Raw genomic sequence first — 15,415 nt, 5'->3', positions numbered from 1 at the left:
GTTTGATGATTACATCTGACATTTGCGATTTAAGAATTCCCCCTTCCGCAACTGTAAACCACAATGAAGCAGATGATAAGATATTTGTTTTCAAGTTAGAGTAGAGCTCATTCCCTTGAGAAGACAAGGGCATGGGGCACCATTCTCACAATGCAAATCAAAGATAGGGACACTGACCTGGCAGTGTCCCTGCCCCAGTGGACAGTCAGGGGTTATTTTTTTGAGTTGTCCATGATGTCAATCCAGATGTGCCACATCACCCTCTAGCCCCTGTTCCCTCCTTCCTGCACAGTCCTCTGGGATAGCTCAAAATGGCGGCATCCAGGAGTTAGGGCCACATGTGATCTGAAAGTCCCAGCCCCTTCTCCATGACATTTCTTCCAGGACCTCTCTGCCCATTTGCTGGCACAGTATGAAAGCCAGCTAATTGATGCAGGGCCCTGCTCAGGCAGCTGGACAGATCAGTACTTGGCCCTAATCCTGAGCTGAGCCAGATAAAGATGACTTTCCTGGATGACCCATACGTTGTACAACTATGCCTTTGTAACCCATCGCATTATGCTCTTCATACGGGTTACAGAGTACTTTGGTGTGACTCTGAACTCTGTGGACCCTAGGAGACTGGAGTTGCGCCCTAGGCCATCATTTCCATTGACATTTAATGGAGTGTCCCTGCAGTGAAATGACAGTAAACACACTGAGTATCCCTCACATGTAAACACCCATCCCATGAGGCCTACCACAGATTACCACCCACCCTGCATAGTTCCTTCTGTGTAAGGCTACCTAAGTGTAATCCTTGAGCTGCGCACATCACAAATACTTCCAGCGCAGCCCTCACTCAGGTGCACATGCATGTGCACACATGGTCACGTGTAACCAGCCATGGGCCTCCTACACTTGCTGCACCCCAGCAGCCTGTCCTTAGCAAGGTGGCACTAGCGGTAAACACGTGCAGTCCTTTTTACAATCAGTTTACTCTGGGTGAGGCTCCCTCACAGTAAAAGGTCCAAAAACTCATAACCCAAAAGCGAAAAATCAGGGTGGACCAGATAGTCAGAACCATCCTCTCACAGGGATGGTTAATGATTTGTGTTCTAGTGTTCTTCAAAGAGGTGAGTCTTCAGTTCTTTCTTAAAATAGATCACCATTGGGGCAGTCCTGATGGTTATTGAGACGTTCTAGATCCATGGTGTAAAGATGGAAAAGCCTTGATTTCTAGTTTGTTCTTTTTTTCCTTTTCCTAGCTGCAGATGTACTGAAATCTACCAGTGGTGGTGAGCTTCTCTGCAAGATAATCAAGGGTGCAAGTCATGATGTCTTTTTAACTGATGCAGCATTTCTTAAAGATAGTGTACCTCTCAAGGTGAGCCAATGGAGTTCCATCAAAATGGTTGTAATGTAATCATATTCCTGGATGCGGCATGCTGCAGCAACTAGAATGTCCCTAAGAAGTGCCAGTGTGGCTTCCAAAAGGCAATGGATTGGTCATTACCCACATCCAGATGCGAGTACAATTGCTTAAACAGCAGTTCTCAAGCCGATTTCTGAAATAAACACTTTGACTTTCTTTAGAAGTGGGACCTGTACCATGCCATAGTAGTTTTTTTTGGCAATGCATTCCTTGAGGGAGAGAATGGTCACCCTGGTGAATCCAAGTGACTTGCCAGGCGGTGAATGTTGGAGTTTGAAGTCATCAAGGTTCATGTCATTGAGACAGATTTGCACTGTATCTTATTTATTGTTCTTGACAACCAAAAGTCTTGGTGAGTTCAGTTTCAGTTAGGTGCTCTAAATCCAGGTCTGGATAATGTGTGGGCAGTGTATGAGGCCTTGGATTTCTGTAGCTGAAGAGACTTTCAGCTAGAGCTGTGTATCATCAACGTATTGGTGAATCACAGCGCCAGGTACCTTGATGTAGAGGTTGAAAATGACAGGAGACACTATGAAGCCCTTGGGAACTCCACAGGCTATAGGGAGCTTTTATAATGTAGACATGCCCATGTCAATAAATTGGTGTTGGTTGAATAGGTAGGAGGAGAACCAGTGGAGGATACTGCCAGTGAATCCCATTTGAGACTCCAGTGTGCATATGAGTGTGGGATGAGAGGTACAACAATATCAAGAGGCACTGGTCATCTTCATCTGTGGTCAAAAAAGCATAATCTATGATGTGTAAGATAGTCTGCAGATTGATCTGATGTCAAATTGGTAATCGTGCAGAGATGGTTAACAGTGACCTCGCCCAAACCCTACCACCCAAAACCAACGACCCCAACACCGCCGCCCTCAACCTCAAACAATGGCTCGATGACTGCGGCAACACCCTCAAGAACACCACCAACACCTACGTCAACAAGAGAGCTCCCTGGTTCACAGCAGACCTTCAGGGCCTCCAAACGAGATTGCCGGAAAGCCGAGAAAATCTGGCACCAAGAACAATCAGAGAGCAACTTCACCGTCCTCAAATCAGCCATGCGCAAACACCAACAGCTCATCCGGAGCACCAAAAGATCCTTTTACAAAGAACGTATCGATAACAATTCACACAACAGCAAGGAATTTTTTAACATCATCAAGGAACTCACCAACCCCAAGTACTGCTCCGCCGACCACCCCACTCACAAGACCTCTGCGACTCCCTCGTCACCTTCTTTTACTGCAAGATCACAGACATACATGGAAGCTTCGCAACACCGTCCCCCACCACCACCACTGCCAAGATCGACCCCATCGCACCCTGCTACACCAACCTACTGAGCGCCTGGATCCCCACCAACGATGAGGAAACCACCAAAACCATGGGCACCATCCACTCCGGCTCTCCCGCTGACCCCTGCCCTCACCACGTCTTCAATAAGGCCAGCCAAATCATCGCTCTCCAGCTCCGGACCATCATCAACAGCTCCTTCGAGACTGCCATCTTCCCAGAGAGCTGGAAACACGCCGAAGTCAACACCTTGCTCAAAAAGCCCAAAGCCGACCCCCGAAGACCTCAAAAACTACTGACTTATCTCCCTACTCCCCTTCCCTGCGAAGGTCATCGAGAAGATAGTCAACATCCAACTTTCCCACTTCCTGGAGGACAACAGTCTACTCAACATCTCCCAGTCTGGATTTCTCAAAAACCACACCACCGAGACCGCCCTTATTGCCTGCACCGACAATGACATCAGGACCAGGCTCGACAAAGGTGAAACCGTTGCCCTCATCCTTCTTGACCTTTCGGCTGCCTTCGACGCTGTCTGTCACCACACCCTCCGCACACGCCTCTTTGATGCCGGAATTCGCCACAGAGCCCTGGACTGGCTCACCTCCTTCCTCTCTGGAAGAACAAAAAGAGTTTGCCTCCCCCTGTTCCGGTCAAAGGCCACCAAGACCATCTGCGGAGTCCCCCAGGGATCCTCACTCAGCCCCACCCTCTTCAATGTCTACATCGCTCCGTTCACCAACATCATCCGGTCCCATGGCCTCAACATCGTCTCCTACGCACACCGCACTCATCCACTCTCTCACGAAGGACCCTGCTACCGCCAAGAACAACATCCACAAGGGACTCCATGCCATTGCCAACTGGATCAAAGCAAGCCACCTCAAGCTGAATTCAGAAAAGACCAAGATCATAATCTTCGGCCCCAACAGGTCAGCATGGGACGACTCCTGGTGGCCTGCCACTCTGGGGTCACCCCCAACGCCCACCGCCAACGCATTCAACCTCAGTTTCTTACTGGACTTTTTGCTCTCCATGATCCAGCAAGTAAACGGCATCTCGTCCTCATGCTTCAACACCCTTCGAATGCTCCGCAAGACCTTCAGGTGGATTCCTGTGGAAACTGAAGAACGGTCACCCATGCCCTCGTCAGCAGCAGACTGGACTACGGCAACGCCCTCTACTCTGGAACAATGGCCAAGCTCCAGAAAAAACTCCAGCGCATCCAGAACGCCTCAGCACGTCTCATCCTCAACCTCCCTCACCACAAACACATCTCAGCCCACCTCATAGACCTCCACTGGCTACCCGTCAACAAAAGGATCGTCTTCAACCTCCTAATCCACGCTCACAAAGCTCTCCATGACACCAGACCGGCCTACCTCAATGATCGTCTCAACTTCCTCAACCTGACATGCCAGCTCTGCGCCACCAACCACACCCTCGCAACAGTCCGTACCACAACCGGCGGCAGATCCTTCTCCCACCTCACCACCAAAACCTGGAACTCCCTCCCCACCAACCTACATATGACCCAGGACCTACGGATTGTCTGTATTTTTTTCATTAAAAAGAGGTTGATTGTATTGCACTCTTCTGTGGAATCAGGAAAAGGTGGTCCCTCAGGGGGTTGATGAAGTGCTTCCTTTTCTTAGACAGCATTCTGTTGGTGGTATAGTACTTTGCTTTGGATGATGTGGTGACCTGTCTGTGTGTTAAGGGGAGTGAACCTACATTATCAAGTGGTCCTCAGGAGTTCTTTCTGATTTCCTTCCAGTTTCTTTCCTATCTATGGATAGATCATTTATTCTCAGCAAGGTTTTTAGAATACAACAGTGTAAAAGGCTTTGGCTTACACTTTTTTGTTCCTATCAGGGTGAGGATGGTCACACAACTTTCCATAATATTTTGGAAGTTGTTTAGAAGGTTTATGGCTTTGGACGTGGACTTGATAGGGTGAGAAATGAGCTCAAGCATTAGGTTGCCTATATGGAAGGCTTTGAATGATCTGAAGATGTTTTATTTTTCTTCTCTTTTGAATTGATCTTGGTTAATTGTTAGGAAATATTGATGGCCAAGTGGGTGGTACAGTCCAGGAGCATGTGTGATTGGCATTGGATTGTAGGTGATGTTGACAAGGCAAGGTTGAGGATGTAGCCTTTGGAGTATGTTGGTTGTGTGACATGCTGTAGCATATTAAGTGTATCAATGATATTGAAGAATGGGGTTCGTGTTTTTTTGAGGATGTGCTGTGTGGGAAGTTGAAGTCGTCCAAGACGGTGGTGAGGAGAGCTGAGAATTAATCAATGAAGTTCTTGTTCTGCCCGGGAGGCCTTTAAATGAGATTGAAGGTTGTGGTAGGAGTTGCAGTGACAGCGAAATGGCATTTTAGCAGCCCCTGGGAGTTGAGTGTGACTGGCTTAGCTAGGGTGCAGGACCAGAAAGCCTTATGGTTGACAGCAAATCGCACACAATGGATATTGTAGTCTGTGGAAAGAAGGACGTCTAGGAAGTAAGATGTAGTGTTAAACTATATTTCTGTGATAAAGAGGGTGGCAAGCTTGTGGTAGGGTCTGCAGTCTAGTATGCATAGCACTGCAGAGCGAACAATGATGAGCAGAATAATATTTATGACTTATGTTTAAAAAAATAAAAGGGCTCCAGATGGAGTCAGCTTGTATGCAGTAATGCCATTTTGAATAGTGTGTTTTCACGTTTCAAATACAACCCATGTGTTCACAACTAAAACTGGATTGGAACACATACTTTGGAATGCCGAAACAATTTGTATTTTTTATTTTTTTGCGGTGTTTGTGTCATTTTCCCACAAGTTCACCTTGTATGTATTTAAAAGTATCAAGGTCTAGAGGTACGTGCCCTTTCTGATTTTTAAAGCCACCATACCCCCTTAAAATTCAGGTACTTATTAGACTATTGTAGCAAAACCATGACCGTTGCAATATACGCATTATTAGTTTTTCTCTTAACTAGGTGAGGTAACATTATACCTTAAATTAACTCAATGCAGTGCTAAGGTTTGACAAGTTAGTGACTTGAACTAGATTCCAGATGTGCTCCTACAATCCGCTGCATCACACAGGCATAATAAAAATACCCTTAATATATCTCCCTCATTCAGTTTTTTTCTTCAGAGAACAATACCTGCATTAAGATCCTTCTGGACACCCTGAACTGCTGGGCACAGGGTAATGGGCTAGGGTTTTTCGGGTTCTAGCCCTAATCGTTCTTTTGGCTCTTGATGACCTTCAAGTAGCAATGCGTTTTATCTCTAATCCCAAAACTGTGGATAAAATATTTGGCCTTGGTGAAAGAGGTGAGTGTTCTTCAGGCTGCAGTTTGCAGCACCCTGTAATTATAGTGAAGGTAGGAAAGGTCTTGGTGCTACTATGGCTTAGCACTCATAGCACCCATAACCCTAAAATTACCATGGTGGAGTGCTGAATTTTGAGGAACTGCAGAACACTCAAAGTACCCATGAACCACGATGACTTCACTGAAACCTTGTGAAATTCTGCGTTCTATGTATATTTCACTAAACCAGACTACTGCACACAACATACTCCAGACATACTAGATGCACTGCCAGGCCGTTATTGGACATCCAGCAAAGAGGATAGCTGAGATGGGTTCAAAAAATGGAATTATTGGGTTCGGGGCAGACCTTCTTCCCAAAATGGTTTTGGGCATACTTCATTGCCAGCCTTCCAGAATCCTTACATCACCTACAAAATATGCCAACAGTACTCAAATGTAGGTGCAAACATTTGCGAGGTTAGTATTTTGTAACTGGGTCTTCTGTACCTCAGAATATCATGTCTTCCGTGTCTCTAAAAGAAAAAAAAAATCACAGACATGTCTCTTCAGTGAGGCTTATGTTTATTTAGGAAGAAGATTGCTGACTTTCTTATGATGACGCATTTACATGGTGTAAAGTTCAAGAATCAAATTTGCCGCTATATGAAACTCACAAAATAAATAGGAAACCAAATATTTTTTCATGAATCAAATGTACATTGACAAGTATATTGAAACATTTATTAAACCATGTTTTCATTGCATAATCTATTTGGCATACAAAGTAGTTTCACTTACTTGGTGCCAGCAACTGCTCATAATTTCATGAATTCTTGCAGAGGCCAGCTGTGGTCGGTAAAGGCGGTAGCCCTGTGAAATCTTTTGTATCACCTCAGCATTATCATACAGCTCATATGGTTGCTTTCCTACTGCGAACACCTCCCACATCAGGATTCCTGAAGGAAGGTTCATAGAATTAGAATATCAAGCACATTCTCTCATATCAATGTATGATGAAGAAAATAATACACAATTTATTGCCAATTTATAAACACCAAGCACTAGACCTCTAGTAGCATACATGTTAACTAGCTTACTAGTTTACCGCTGCATTCCACCCATCAGAACAGACTTTTTTTATTCCCATATTAACAACAGCCGGCATGGCAGATGATATTGAATACTGAAATAAAACATCAAGGACTGTGGATACAGTAAAATACATATGCATTGTAAATACAATGGATATTGCCTACAGTGAGAGAGCTAGATATTGATTTTTTTAGACACACAAAAAGTTGCCTGTTAAAGGCCACTCTAGAGACATTTTGTGAACAAACCACAAAACATTTTTGACTAGGGCAATTGCATATCTTTGTTTCTATGTAAGATAGGGCTTGGTGCAAACAGGTTTTACCACCATGGCATGACATCAGATTTGTGGAGGTGGTAATGTGTCATGTAACAAAATGCCTCTTATTTCCGTGGTCATCCGCACTTTTTTGCTTTATTTTATTGTTGAATTTTTGACTCTGCACACGGAGGCGCCGCAGCTCCATGGGTAACCTAGACACATTTTGAATTAATTTGTAAACAAAAGTGCATCATTGGATAAAGGAGAAAAAATTCAAATGTCAGCAAGAGACAAAAAGGACCTGTGTAAATATTTTAGTTCAAGTGGATATATAAAATAGTAGGTTGGCGAATGTTCAGCATATTATAAACCGAAGAAGCACAGAAAGAGAAAACACATTAATTGCAATTTTCCGATTATTAGTATACCTTAGAACAAGGCAATGGATGGATAAACATGTGTTGAGTTTGAAGCCTTGGCACTTCTGTGTGTGCTGCAAGTGCCAAATCACCATTAGTGATTGTTTATGTGCAGGAAGGGACACCTTCCCACACATAAACAATCACACCCTACAATGCAGACATCTGCCTGCATTGGCAACACACAGGCAGCTTAATTTAGTGCCAGTGCAGGGGACGACACAGGGGTGCGCTGTATTCAATTAAATACGGCCCATCCCTGTGTTGTGAAAATGACAGAGCGTGGCACTGCCAATTTTGGTGCAGTGTCTCGCTCTGTCGTTTTCTTTCAAATATGGGCTCAAATGCGTGATGACTGAGTGTACTTTTCCAATTTCAAATACTCCCTCATAAGCTGCAAAGGAATAACTACCTATGAGAATGATACATCAAGTGGTCGCCAATCACATGAAAATGAGAGACATCTTCTCCTCTGGGTTGATCTAATTCATAATTGACAATATCTCAAACCAGCGAATGAAGTGGGATGAAACTAAGGAGCACTGGTTGGAGGAGGCAGACCCAAAGCCCACTATCTCTAAATTGGAAACAGTAGCTTTTGCAGACTGAAGTTCTGTCAAACCACACAACTAAGAAGAGGCTGGTCAGGGTACAATCCTGCGATTAAGGAGATAGAAACAGACAATATGGAAACAATTAAATGAAAGGTGATTAAAAAAAGGCGCAGTATAATCTAGTGAATCACAATCTGCAAGTCGAACAGGGTGCTTCTAAGAAGTCTAAAAAGGTCCAGAATAACATTATTTGTGTACTTAGAACCGGACAGGGGTGAAAGTATGTATGTAGAGGTATCCTTAGCTTTTTCCCATCAGTACGCTATGTCAGAAGGAAGTGATAATATGTCACTGCTGCAGCACACGCCTCAGTTCTGATTATTGAAAGGATTGGATAACTCAGAATGCAAACCTCTGATTGGGGTCGTGGCTTCCCAAAACATAGACCTTTTCATAATATCAAACATGCTTCAAATTTACCTGGCTCTGGTTTATTTACTCATAAGGTGTCCACTCTCCTTCCATATCATTAGGCGATTTAGTAGGAGATCAGGGCACATTTACTGCTATAAACTAGGGTGTTGCAGTATTTTGGATGATTTGGTCTACACTATTAAAGTCTATTGATTTTGGCTGTGTGTAGTGCTCCAATAATACACATTTTGACCTTTCTGGCCACTATGAATGGAATGTTCCAGTAAATCTTCAAGATGCAAAAGAACACAAAGTTAGATAAATTTTTATTAAAAGGACAGCATTGGCAGAAGAACAAGTCCAACAGCCGGTCCAACCCGTCTCTGGCCAAAATATCACTAAAGAAATGAGGAATGACATGATATGAGAAAGATGAAGTACATCCTTATGCCCCCCTTGGGATATTGGTTTGGTCTCAGAGGCCATGACGCTGCATGCTGCAGGGTGTGAGGACCTGCATCAATAACTGTAAGATTAAAATCCATATCAACATTAAACTAGACCCAGAGAAGGCATTAACAACATAAAACTGTGGAAGTGGGTGGGACCTCCTGTAAGTCTTCTGTTCATCTCTAGACTAGAAGTAATTAGTGAAAGGATATTGCCACAACATGTCTCTGCCCTATTCTGCTTGCTATGGCTACTACCACTTGTTAATTGAAAATTGGAAACTTGGAGTGAGCTGGAAATGTCAGCACAAGTTGAAATGACTACTGTGACCTTCTCTGTGCCAGCTCTCTTTGTACTTAACACTGTGGTCACAGAGGTCTCCACTGTCACAGCGTTTTCCTTACTCATGTTTTGATGCGGAGCCTGGGAACCGCTCATGACTGGATGATGTCAGTGACTGCACATACATTCATTAGAAAATGTTGTAGGACCTTCCAACACGAGGGGAAAAATGAGAAGGAGAAACAGCCATTCATTTATTGCGTACTGGACAATAATGGACATAGGAAACACTAATCTAGTGTCCAAAAGTACTTGGTAGCTGTACAGCATTTGCATAAATTGAGCACCAGGTGGAATTTGCATGAGTATGTAATATGTTCTTAATCAATGAAAAAAAGAGTGTGTGTTGTACGCTTATTCTTGCATTCATTTACTCTTATAACATACATCATATATGAAAAAATGCATCTGTTGTTGTCGTGGAGTGCTGTACTTCAGAAAACTGACTGCTGTCATCTAAGCAATATATTGTCCTTACAAATTTAAATGCTGGCTTATTGTTTGGACGACACTTAGGCCCTCACTATGACCCTGGCGGTCTTCTGACCAGCAGGCTGGCAGTGAAGATCACCACATTATGAGTGTGGCGGGTTGGCCTCTGCCAACCCTCCACATCCCCACTCATACCGCCAGGATGGTTGGACCCGCTGGGCCGGAGATGGGCATCTCAGACCCCGCATGTCCACAGAAGACCGCCGGCAGTATTTTAAACCAACTTTCCACCAGGGTTTTGGCAGCAGTAGCACCGCCACAAAAACCCTGGTGGAAAGGCTACCGATGACAGGGAATTTCTTCCCTGTCACCGGCAGACGACTCCCCCCCAAGCAAGCATAATACCCCTCCCACCCGCCCTCCTCCACCCCCTGCCCTCCCTCCAGGTACAGCGCCCCCACCCCCCTCCAGGTACAGTGCCCTCCTCCCTGCTCCCCGTATACATGCACAGGCAAATAGACACCCATACGCACCCTGCATACACTCATTCATCAACACTGACATACACGCATTCACTCACATGAATCCATACACGCATTCACTGCAACACTCATACACGCATTCACTGCAACATCCATACTTGCATTCACTTCAGCACTCATACACATATTCACTTCAACATTCATACTTGCATACACAGACGGAGACAAATATCCACTCACACACGTTCACACAACAGCCCCCACCCTCAGACACCCCTCCCCTGTCGGACGCCCAACTTACCTTGTCTGGCGAGGAGGTAGTCTGGCAGGGAACGGGAACAGGCGCTTCCACAGCCGGCAGCGCCCCGCCATGAGGACACCGCCAGCCCATATTGCTGCTCATAATACGGCTGGTGGAGTCCTTTTGGTGGGGCGGGCCGGTGGTGGAACCGCCCATGCGCCTCCACCTACCAGCACAACTACTGCTGGATTTCTACCCAAAATGTGGCGGAAATCTGGCAGTACTCGTAATTTGGTGGGTGGAAGACCGCCAGCATTGGCGATCTTCTGGCGCCTGCGGCTTTGGCGGTCTTTGAAAAAGACCACCAAAGTAAAAATGTGGGCCGAAATCTACATTCTAGGTTTTAAGGAGTAATAAAGTGTAATAAAGGTAATTTTTAATTTTCTTTTACATATTTATATTTTTATTATTTCTGTAACTACTGTTGCACTTTGTAAGTACCAGTGTGATACTCTCTACATTTTCTTTAAACATATAAAGTAATAGAAATACTTTCCCCTACCTTTATGCAGTATTCTAAGCTGCTTCATTCCGCCCCATGCACTTATAATGCAGTAATACACTACATTTCCACTTAAAATCCAAAATATAGACTAAGGCCCTCATTACGACCTTGGCAATCTCAGGACCGCCATGTTGGTGCCGGCGGTCATACTGCTGACTGGCTGGCTGTGAAGACCGCCAAATTATGACTATGGCGGTCTTCCCAAAAGAACACATCCAAACTACCACCAGTACCACCAGTGCAGACAGGCTACTGCGGACGGAGGTAGGCACCTTCAGACCGGCACAGAGCATATTTCTACCAGACACATTATGAGGCTGCACACCGCCAGTACACATGCACACACAACACATATATCCAGGACAACTTGCGATGGACCAACACACACTGAACCACACACCCATACGAACACACATGCATACACACAGGCACACACATACTACACACATGCACACCCTAACTACACACACCATGCCCAACACACTTGTGCCATATACACACCAACCCGTACACACACAGCACCGCCACTGTCTAACACTATCATACACAACACTGACTTACACAGCAACATCACAACCGTAACTACAGAAACGCTTTGCCAAGCACTCTGACTGCACACCTTCACATGACAACAAATACATACAACATGTAACAACACCACACAACCAATCAACACTATCACACTGTCGTACAATGAACCATTTGTCACACCACACACAATGCATAGGACATAGCCAACACCACACATTGACGCACACACAACAGCCACACAAGGTACACAACACCACCTTTACACATGGCAGCACAAACTATACACAATTTGGCTACACACATGCATGTACTGAACACAAACATATCCAACACACAAAACACAGCAATTACAGCAGGACTACTGGCAGGGCCACACACATCCATGCAGCCTAGGGACAACATCTAGCACAACCAACACACACACACGGCACACACACAATCTAAAGCCCACAAACACCAAACAGCCAGCATACTGCTAAGTGCATCTACAATGAGCCATGTACTACATGTTAAACATCCAAGCACATCCACTGAGTGTACTGTCACAACAGATGTGCCTCTAGAACACACATACCACATCATGGACCACTTCCAATGCCACCACACATGCAGATACACCAGCTGGACTACGCACCATGACAACTCCACCATCACACACACCATTCCACCAATGGCAAAACCTGTCACTGAGCCCAGACAACACACATCTGAGGGTGTACATATTTGCATGCATTAGGCACACATGGACACACACATGGCCAGTACACCAAATACACATCCCACTACCACATAAGCAGCCTGAGGAGACAGAATACAAGATTTCCTTCACATCAACTTTCCATGGGTTGTGCAGTACCCAACCCATTCCTATTCTGCCACTACCTAATAGCCAAGGCATGCTGTAATAGTCACAGGCCATCAGATGTGCCCCCGTCTATTCATGACAATCTGATGTAGGCAGTCAGTCATTTCCCATGAAGGCCAGTTCTGTGGAGGAACTGTAATGGCAGCTCGACAATTTGCCAATACCATAACCAGTACATGATTAATGTAGCCCCAGTGATATCAGGAGAGTGGCAGCCGCATATACAGGATAGGCTACACAGATGGGAGTGGACTGACACCTCAGAGCCACTAAGGCAGTAGGCTGGAACTGGGCATATACAATGCCTAGGGTGATACAAACACTCACATCCAGTGTATGTCCAGGATGGAGTCACACATGTGTCTATGACATTAGTGCATCTCCATATTACAGACATGGAGAGGTATGGAAATGGGAGATGAACATTCACCAACAGTAAAGGATGGACACGCATCTACTAAATACACTCTGCCAGGGTGCCTAGTACCCATTTCCTATTGTTGATACACATGTAGCATTAATTTCAATGCCACTTTGCCTACAGTGAGGCACCCAATCCCATCTAACTCCATCCAAGTCCCTTGATGCAGTCACTAGTCATCCCCTTGTGGCTGCTGTGCTGCACTCAAATGCCTCAGGGTAGGCCACTGCCAAAATGCGGGCCATTAGGGGGGTCAGGGTCTGATGGGCACCCCTCCCTCGTTGGGAGGACATCCCCAGCTGGGCCTCCGTGGTCTTCCGGGCCCAGCACCTCAGGCTCTCCCACCGCTTGTGACAGTGGGTGGTCCGCCGGCTGTAGACCCCCAGGGTCCTCACTTGCTTGGCGATGGCACACCAGATCTCCTTCTTCTGATGGGCGTTGACCTGCATGGGTGACACAGACAGAAGGAGTAGGTTACATAGACTGGCACCATACGAACAGCAGTGGACTATATACATCATACCCACCAAATGCCCACACATACCCATCTTCATGGTTCACACACCTAAACACCATGTCCCCTGCATGCATGTACTCCCTGACCAGAAGACGTATGCCATTCACCCTTACACACATCCCTATAGCACATGACTATGGCATTGGGTCACCTGATACCCTGGTGCCCCATACAGCTGTCCATACAGGGGTGGGACCCCTTTCACCAGCTTCTCCAGCTCTTCTTGGGTAAAGGCTGGGGCCCTATCACCTGCAGGTCATGTGATGATGGCTCCCAGAGACAGTACACAACAGCTCAGCTTGGTGGAGGTCTTGCTTGCAAGAGTGTCAGGAGTCAAGTGAGCAAGGCTGCAGAAAATGGTGGTCAAGGCCGCAGCATACAGGACCTTCACTGCCGGTGGTCATAATCATTGGCTCCAGTTCCCCATAGGCAGCAATGTTACCCAATGAGAAGTTGCACAGAGATTGCAGCCACCTACCGCCATGTCGACACGCGCCAGCAGACTTAGGTCACTTCCTTCTGTCCAGAGCTGCAGGACAGGCAGCTGATATTTTATGTTCATCTCATGCCTTGATGCATGGAAATAAGTGCACCATACACTTTTATCACCTGAATGCGGAGTAGGCCTGTGTTGTGCCATCATGATTTGTCTTGTACATGTGACATGCATGACACAGTGGCTTTATATTGCTGGTTGTTATATGACGTGCATGTGCAGTTAGTCATCGGCTCAGAGGCGGTGTAACCATATAGGTAATCAGCATGACTACATACATGCTCAGTGCAGGACAGCTCAGTGTGCCACATATGGAACCTGACACATGTGATGTATGTCAGTAACTATTGATCAAGGGCAGCAATGTGCAGCAAGAAAGGAGTCCATGCCGCTTCAGCATGCCCAATATAGTATGTGTCAGCAGTGTGCAGCATGTCTACATTGTTAGGTATGTGCGATTATGATATGTTCTGCTAACATGTGTGGAGTGCATATCACAGTGTACATTCTCTCCTCTCTATCATAGATACCCTGTCATGAGGATATTGAGACATACACCAGTGTACTGTCCTCTAGTGGACCTTGCAATCCTGGAGGAGAGGCATATCAATCAGACCTATCATATGAAGGGTCAGACCATCATGGATCTATATACCCAGTTGTTGCTAGATCTATTGCCTGCCATATGTAATCCCTATGCCATCCCTCCCACAGTTCAAGTTCTGTCAATGCTGCACTTCCTTGCCACAGACTCCTTTCTGATTACAGTGGGCTTGGCAGCAGGGATGCCACAGGCCATGTTCAGTCTTGTGTTGAAGGATGTACTGTATACCTCATTGAAACACCTGGACAGCAACAAAAGAGGTTGCAATCAAAGGTTTGCCCCTTTTCTCATTCCCTCCATACCTGGTGTGTTCATGACTCCACTCTAACACACAGTACAACACAACACTGTATGACACAACACTCCACTCTACTGTATGACACACCACTCCACTCCACTCTACAACACTATACTTCACTCCATAACCCTCCACTCTACGCAATCTTCTCCACTCTATGACACTGTAACAACACTCCACTCTATGACACACCACTCCACTGAACTCTACAACACACCACTCCACTGAAAGCCACTCCACTCTACAACTCTTTACTCCACTCTACACTGTATGACATGCCACTCCACTCTACGACACTACACGGCATCATATGACATGCCACCCCTCTATGACACACCACACCACTTCACTCTACCACACTTCACTCCAGCCTATGAAACTCCACACCACTTCTCTGTACGATGT

The 15,415-nt window shown here is 45.7% G+C and overlaps 1 protein-coding gene across 1 annotated transcript in view; it reads right to left on the bottom strand.

Moving 5' to 3' along the window:
- Window positions 1-6,793: 6,793 nt before the first annotated feature.
- LOC138249560 (cytoplasmic tyrosine-protein kinase BMX-like) overlaps window positions 6,794-15,415 on the bottom strand; it is a 628,910-nt gene continuing 620,288 nt past the window's right edge. Inside the window, exon 18 of the mRNA XM_069203506.1 lies at window positions 6,794-6,981. Within this exon, the coding sequence (XP_069059607.1) occupies window positions 6,794-6,981 (188 nt within the window). The remainder of the gene's footprint in view (window positions 6,982-15,415) is intronic.

The sequence above is a fragment of the Pleurodeles waltl genome, chromosome 8, assembly GCF_031143425.1.
Source record: "Pleurodeles waltl isolate 20211129_DDA chromosome 8, aPleWal1.hap1.20221129, whole genome shotgun sequence".
Taxonomy (NCBI): domain Eukaryota; kingdom Metazoa; phylum Chordata; class Amphibia; order Caudata; family Salamandridae; genus Pleurodeles; species Pleurodeles waltl.
Note: the sequence above shows the minus strand (reverse complement) of the source record. Positions and strands in the feature narration are given on the sequence as shown.